Source organism: Clupea harengus, chromosome 16 (assembly GCF_900700415.2).
Source record: "Clupea harengus chromosome 16, Ch_v2.0.2, whole genome shotgun sequence".
In the NCBI taxonomy this organism is placed as follows: Eukaryota; Metazoa; Chordata; class Actinopteri; order Clupeiformes; family Clupeidae; genus Clupea; species Clupea harengus.
The window spans coordinates 24,200,577-24,208,076 of record NC_045167.1 but is presented as its reverse complement, the minus strand read 5'-3'; the positions used below and the strand labels follow the sequence as shown (position 1 = coordinate 24,208,076).

The following is a 7,500-nucleotide window of genomic DNA, read 5'->3' as shown; positions in this document are numbered from 1 at the left end:
CCCTCTCTCTCTCCCTATCTCTCTCTCTTTCTCTCTCTCTCTCTCTCGCTCTCTCACACTCTCTCTCTTCTCTCTTTCTCTCTCTCTCGCTCTCTCTCTCTCTTCTCTCTCTCCATCTGCTCCTCCACCCAGCAGAGATGGCGCTGTGTGTCCTAGCAGGGCTGCTGTTGTCCCTCATCAGCATCATCAGCAGCAGTAGCGGTGACACCTCCAGATCCTTCTCCTCCAAGACCCTCATCAACAACCTGGTCCAGGACCCCAGCACGGGCCGCGTCTACGTGGGCGCCATCAACGCCCTCTACCAGCTGGACGCCACCCTGACCCTGGAGCGCCACCGTGAGATGGGCCCCTACAAGGACAGCCCCCAGTGCACGCCGCCCATCACCAGCTCCTGCCAAGACCCCAAAGACACCAACAACCACAACAAGCTGCTGCTGGTGCACCCGTCCAACGGGAGCCTGGTGGTGTGCGGGAGCGTGTTCCGGGGCATCTGCTCGCTGGTCAACCTGACGGACGTGCAGCAGGAGCTCTACTACAGCGACAGCAAGGGGGAGAAGACCTACGTGGCCAGCACGGAGGAGAGCGTGACGGTGGTGGGGGTGCTGTCGTCGTACACCCACGACGGCCACAAGCTCAACGCCTTCCTAGTCGCCAAGGGCTACGGCACGTTCGACGGCTCGAAGCTGATCAGCACGCGCGTGCTGGAGGAGTTCCGCGACTGGGTGGTGTTCGAGAACATCGTGGAGGCGTCGACGGTGCAGGCGGGGCCCTTCGCGCAGCGCTACGGGCACGACTTCCGGCACGCCTTCAAGGACAGCGGCTTCGTCTACTTCCTGTTCTCGCGCACCGCCGGCACCGGCGGTGCGGCCAACTTCACCTTCGTGGCGCGCCTGTGCGAGAACGACAGCCACTACTACTCCTACACCGAGCTGCAGCTCAACTGCAGCCAGTCCAACCTCTACAACAAGATCCAGGCGGCCCACCTGGCCCCGGCCGGCGCGGAGCTGGCCCGGGACCTGACCGCCAGCGGTGAGCACGGCCCCGTGGAGCCCGCGGACCTGGTGGTGTACGCCGTCTTCAGCGCGGACGAGGTCGCGGTGGGAGAGAGAGAGAAATCCTCGTCGCTCTGCTTGTATCCACTGAAGAGCATCAACCGGGCACTCAAGAGGGTCATCAGTGCCTGCTACAACAACAGGGGCCTCATCGACGAGAAGGTGGCCGTCTACTCCCCCTACGTCACCAAGGAGGACAACCCCTGCAAGACCAATGAAGTAGGTCTCGCCAAAATGGATGCAGTGCTATTATCTCAAAAGACATGAAATGACAATCTAGGGAGCGAGTCGACTCCTTATTGGTTACATCCACCCAAGACTGCCTCTCTAAAAACAGACACAGACACAGACACAGACACAGACACAGACACAGACACAGACACAGACACAGACACAGACACAGACACAGACACAGACACAGACACAGACACAGACACAAGTCTATACTGGACTGAACCAATGACGGTTACAAATAGAACAAAGCCGCCAGCGAAAGCAGTCCATTCATTGCAGTTCAGTTCTGTGTAGCAGATGTGTAATTTCTGCAGCATTACTGTGCATCCCTTCTATGTCAATCAATTATCAGGTGTTGTATGGGGGTCCATCGAGTGTCTGTTTATGAAGCAGGTACCATATGCAAGTACATCTGTTACTCACAGGCACAGGACAGCAACCTGTCCAATTAGACTCAAGTATTCACAAACGAGTATGCTAACCACACACGTCTGTGCCTAGTAGTTTGGCAGATGTTGTGTGTCTGCAAAGACTGTTAAAGTGCAGGCAAAGCCACACTTCCCAGCAGTTACGCTGAGGTTGAAACAAGAACAGAAACCGTGACCTTGTTTTTCCACTGATGCTTTTCAAAAACAGTGATCCCTATGAGAAACTATGCTCCGGCTGCGTCCCGCTATTTGGAAAACAAAGCAAACGTCAACATTACAGTTGCAGATAACCATCACCGTATCCACACACAGAGTGAACCAGCCTTGTAAAGCTTTGAAAAGGCGTCTGGGGAATCTCCCATGATTTATATTAGACGTTACTTTGTTGTTACACCGGGGCAGCATTTGTTAATATTTTCACGTCGAGGATGATAGATAGAGTGAGCTCTCAAGCCCTCTTTGCCCTAGGAAGGAAGAAGAAAACAAACATCTGCCGCCAAAAAAAGAGCTTTAACAAACATGGCATGCATCGGCAGGCTTAATGTGAACGCATGAATACAGATGAAGGCCTCTGCCAAAACACTGAATATGCATCACGCCCAAAACAATGAGCAGCACCTGTAAGGTCGATGAGAAGAGGTAGAGCATTCTAGAAGGAGAAGAAAGAGGTAGAGCATTATAGAAGGAGAAGGGAGAGGTTGAGCATTCTAGAAGGAGAAGGGAGAGGTAGAGTATTCTAGAAAGAGAAGAGAGAGGTAGAGCATTCTAGAAAGAGAAGGGAGAGGTAGAGCATTCTAGGAGAAGGGAGAGGTAGAGCATTCTAGAAGGAGAAGGGAGTTCAAGAGCATTCTAGAAAGAGAAGGGAGAGGTAGAGCATTCTAGAAAGAGAAGGGAGTTCAAGAGCATTCTGGAAGGAGAAGGGAGTTCTGGAGAGAGAATACCTAAGTGCTGTAACTTGTAATTCGTGACACAGACTTTGGTTACAAAGTAGAACACTTAGGCAGTGGAGCTTAACCCAAATAATTGGATGGTCTTTTACACCAAAAAAAGCACAAGGGTATTTTATTTAGTCTTGACATGGTCTCATAAACCTTTGTTGTAGAGGAGCTAATTTGGGTTGTACAGATATCTTGGGGGGTGAAAGCAAAACGTATCGGATACAGAAAGTCCATTTTCATAAAGCGGGAACATATTTGCTTTAGGCCTGTGAGTACTCTATGCATTTACCCCACCAGGTGAGACAGTCTGTTAGCATAGACTCTAAACAAGCTTAGTACACACTGGGGAGTCCTAGAGATGCGCCTTTTATGTATTTTTACATAACTTGAAAGGACCTGAACATTTGCTTAAAAACCATTCTTCTTTAAATCTTCCAGATATCTATAGTACCGTTGGATGTTTTCATAGGTGCAGTATAAAAACTGGAAATGGTCGAGTGATATTGATGTGGAAAGATAATTGATGTGCGTTTCCTCTGATTCAGTACACGCAGAAGGACCTGGCAGACAACTACAACTGCGGCGATGAGTTCCTGCCGTCCCCTCTGGCTGGCAAGCCCGAGTTCGCCCTCTTCGCCAAGGAGGCCTTCAACCGCTCCGGCCCCCTCACCGCAGTGGCAGTCGCCGTGGAAACCAATCACACGGTAGCGTTCCTGGGCACCAAAGGCGGCGAGGTGCTCAAGGTGAGAGGACTGAAGGTCTAGGGGGCCTTTTTGGAGTTTGTACATTTCTGACAGTGTTTTAGTCTTGACCTTAGTGATGATCCCTACGATCCCCATCAGGTTGAGACTCAGGTTCAGGTTGCTTTATTTGCACCTGTGGGTAGATTAGGCTTGCAGTATACGAGTCCTCCTCACACATATTTTACAAATAACACAGACACTTAATAAAAACACATAACACACATAATACAAAGTACCCAGGGTTCTGATCCTTTCTCAAACACTACTAACTCTAAAAATAGAATGAAATAAATAGGTAAGATGACATTAAAAAGCATTGCTTGTTTCTCTTCCCATGAATTGATGCAGCTGATATTCATGCTCTTTTCAGGTCTAATGAAAATGCTAATCCGCAAATGTCAGTAAATATTTGTGGAGGTCTTTAAATTTGCAGAACCTGGGAGCATCAACTGAAATGTGAATGTTGAAAGAAAGTCGGCATAAAGAAATAAGCGACATAAAAATACGTGGTGTTTTGTTTTGAGCTGTGACCTTTGAACTTTGACCTCTGCAGGTGCACCTGACAAGCAGCCCATACTTCTATGGGAGACTGCTTGAAGACGCCACTGGGGAGAAGATCAACAAGAACATGTTTTTCGACCGAAAGCAGGACCATCTCTACATCACCTCTGAGAAGATGGTAAGGAGGACGCAAATATCTCCCAGATAGCCGCCGACTCCACGTGAGGTCTGGGCCTCCTCCGGCATACAGCTGGGCCATGACTGGGCCAAAGGTTCCTCTATGGATGACCTCCACATATTTAACTGGGCCAAAGTTCCTCTATGGATGACCTCCACATATTTAACTGGGCCAAAGTCAGTTCCTCTATGGATGACCACATATTTATCTGGGCCAAAGTTCCTCTATGGATGACCTCCACATATTTATCTGGGCCAAAGTTCCTCTATGGATGACCTCCACATATTTAACTGGGCCAAAGTCAGTTCCTCTATGGATGACCTCCACATATTTATCTGGGCCAAAGTTCCTCTATGGATGACCTCCACATATTTAACTGGGCCAAAGTCAGTTCCTCTATGGATGACCTTCACATATTTATCTGGGCCAAAGTTCCTCTATGGATGACCTCCACATATTTATCTGGGCCAAAGTTCCTCTATGGATGACCTCCACATATTTAACTGGGCCAAAGTCAGTTCCTCTATGGATGACCTTCACATATTTAACTGGGCCAAAGTCAGTTCCTCTATAGATGACCACGCAATGAAAGCTGGTTAAATGTGGCGTTGTGGCTGTTTTTAAGTCCATCTCTAAGGCGTGAGTGGCTGTTTTTAAGTCCATCTCTATGGCGTGAGTGGCTGTTCTGTATCTCTATGGCGTGAGTGGCTGTTTTGAAGTCCATCTCTGTGGAGTGAGTGTTGTATCTCTTTTGACCAGCTTCTCTCTTTGTTTGAGGGCGACGTCTCATCCCAGTTTGTTAGGGGACCACTTTTAGTGTTTCTCTCCTCTGTAATTGGATATGCATTATGCATCCTCCTCTTCAGCGTTAATCACTGATGTCTGAGCATTATGCATCCTCCTCTTCACACATATCATCTGGTGAAGTGACCGGAAGCTTTCAGGGTATTCAGGTGCAGACAGTTGTGAAGTGTTTTTCTTCCGCTTTTTTTTTTTTTTTATCCTGAGAGCAAAAGGTTTTCATTAGTGGAAACAAATTCCTGAAAGCTTTTCATCATTCAGCTCAAATGTGAACAGGGTGAAGTTCAGGTGGATTGTGTTGTGTTGTGGTGTGGTGTGGTGTGTTGTGTTGTCTTGTGTTGTCTTGTGTTGTGTTGTCTTGTCCTGTCTTGTGTTGTCTTGTCTTGTGGTGTGTTGTGTTGTGTTGTGTTGTGTTGGTGTTGTGGTGTGGCGTGTGTTGTGTTGTGTTTCTCACTTGACCCCCGCCCCCCCTTGCAAACCTCTGCCTATTGTGAACATAATAATCTCGGTAGGAGAAATGTGGTTAACTCTAATCCCTCATTGCCCCCTCGTGTGTGTGTGTGTGTGTGTGTGTGTGTGTGTGTGTGTGTGTGTGTGTGTGTGTGTGTGTGTGTGTGTGTTAGATCACCATGGCTCCAGTGCAGGCGTGCCACCTGAAGACAGACTGCCTGTCCTGCATGGCTCTGAGGGACCCCTACTGCGGCTGGTGTGTGCTGGAGGGCAGGTCAGTGCCAACCTGTGTGTGTGTGTGTGTGTGTGTGTGTGTGTGTGTGTGCATTCATGTCTGTCCGTCCATCTGTCTGTCAGGGTGTCTGGGGACATTTATCATTTGTAGTTCTAGTTCTAGCCACACACACAGGGCTGAACGATTTGGGGAAATAATCTAATTGGGATTTTTCCCCCCAATATTGCGATTGCGATTTAATATGCGATTTTTTTATTTTATCCTAATTTTTTTCCCAACAAATCGTAATGAATGATTTCAATATGACCAACACAATATTAGATACATTTACTGTAAAATATTATTTCCCACAATTACATTTTTTATTTAACAGAATCAAGAACAACAAATTGGTGGCTTTGCCACTGTGCATTTAAGTAATTCAAACAAACTCATTGTAAGAATAAACACAAGGCATGCACTTTTTAATCGCGAACGTTGCGGTTAGAAAATCGCGTTCTATCATATCGCGATTAAATCGCAAATGCAATTAATCGTTCAGCCCTAGTTAAGACAGATCCCTACAACTGCGTTAAAACAGACCCATAACTGCGTTAGGACAGATCCCTTCAACTGCGTTAAGACAGATCCCTACAACTGCGTTAAAACAGACCCATAACTGCGTTAAGACAGATCCCTTCAACTGCGTTAAGACAGACCCCTACAACTGCGTTAAGACAGACCCCAGAACTGCATTAAGACAGACCCATAACTGCGTTAAGACAGACCCATAACTGCGTTAAGACAGATCCCTACAACTGCGTTAAGACAGACCCATAACTGCGTTAAGACAGATCCCTACAACTGCGTTAAGACAGACCCATAACTGCGTTAAGACAGATCACTACAACTGCGTTAAGACAGATCCCTACAACTGCGTTAAGACAGATCCCTAAAACTGCATTAAGACAGACCCCTACAACTGCGTTAAGACAGATCCCTACAACTGCGTTAAGACGGACCCATAACTGCGTTAAGACAGATCCCTCCAACTGCGTTAAGACAGACCCCTACAACTGCGTTAAGACAGATCCATACAACTGCGTTAAGACGAACCCATAACTGCGTTAAGACAGAACCCTTCAACTGCGTTAAGACAGACCCCTTTAACTGCGTTAAGACAGATCCCTAACAGCGTTAAGACAGATCCATAACTGCGTTAAGACAGATCCCTACAACTGCGTTAAGACAGAACCCTTCAACTGCGTTAAGACAGACCCCTACACCCTCTGCAGAGTGCTGTTCCTCATCGGCTGAGGTTTGTGTACACAGAGGAAGCTCAGACGTTTAGATGTTTGGCGTTTGGCGTTTTTTGTTTATTTAAAGACCAGACTGTTTTTGGCTCAACCCACTGAAACATGACAGAGGGAATAACAGGAAGTTGAAGAGAGGAAGAGAGGAAGTGTGGGCGTGGCGTGGGGTGGCGCCCCCTGTGGAGCACGGGCTGATGGGCGTCCTGTGTCTGTGTGTGTGCAGGTGCACGAGGAAGGGGGAGTGTGTGAAAGCGGACGAAGAGAACGCTTGGCTCTGGAGTCCCCAGCAGAAGTGTGTGACCATCCAGGCCTTCATCCCACCCAACATCAGCTGCAAGAAGACACAACATGTGGGTACACACACACACACACACACACACACACACACACACACACACACACCTGTAGAGGGCATTGATGAGTCAGAATGAATTTCCACCTTTCATTGGCTAAAACACTGGTCTAAGAAGGCCAGTGCTGAATAAAGCACTCAAGCACCAGGGCAGATTAAACACAATTTCCTCCTAAAACACAGAGTATTGATGACACACACACACATACACACACACACACACACACACACACACACACACACACACACACACACACACACACACACACACACACACACAGACTATTGATGTGTTG

At 47.9% G+C, this 7,500-nt stretch overlaps 1 protein-coding gene across 3 annotated transcripts in view; it reads left to right on the top strand.

The window, feature by feature from the left end:
• The window catches only part of plxnb2a.1 (plexin b2a, tandem duplicate 1), a 161,666-nt gene that overhangs the window by 110,156 nt on the left and 44,010 nt on the right, over window positions 1–7,500 (top strand). For 2 of the 3 annotated variants that reach the window (XM_031583282.2, XM_031583283.2), the window contains 5 exons: window positions 136–1,271; window positions 3,198–3,395; window positions 3,949–4,074; window positions 5,499–5,599; window positions 7,076–7,202. In XM_031583282.2, the coding sequence (XP_031439142.1) occupies window positions 138–1,271; window positions 3,198–3,395; window positions 3,949–4,074; window positions 5,499–5,599; window positions 7,076–7,202 (1,686 nt within the window). In that variant the 5' untranslated portion in view covers window positions 136–137. Of the gene's footprint in view, window positions 1–132; window positions 1,272–3,197; window positions 3,396–3,948; window positions 4,075–5,498; window positions 5,600–7,075; window positions 7,203–7,500 lie in introns of all 3 variants that reach the window. The other variant, XM_031583284.2, reaches the window with a different exon arrangement.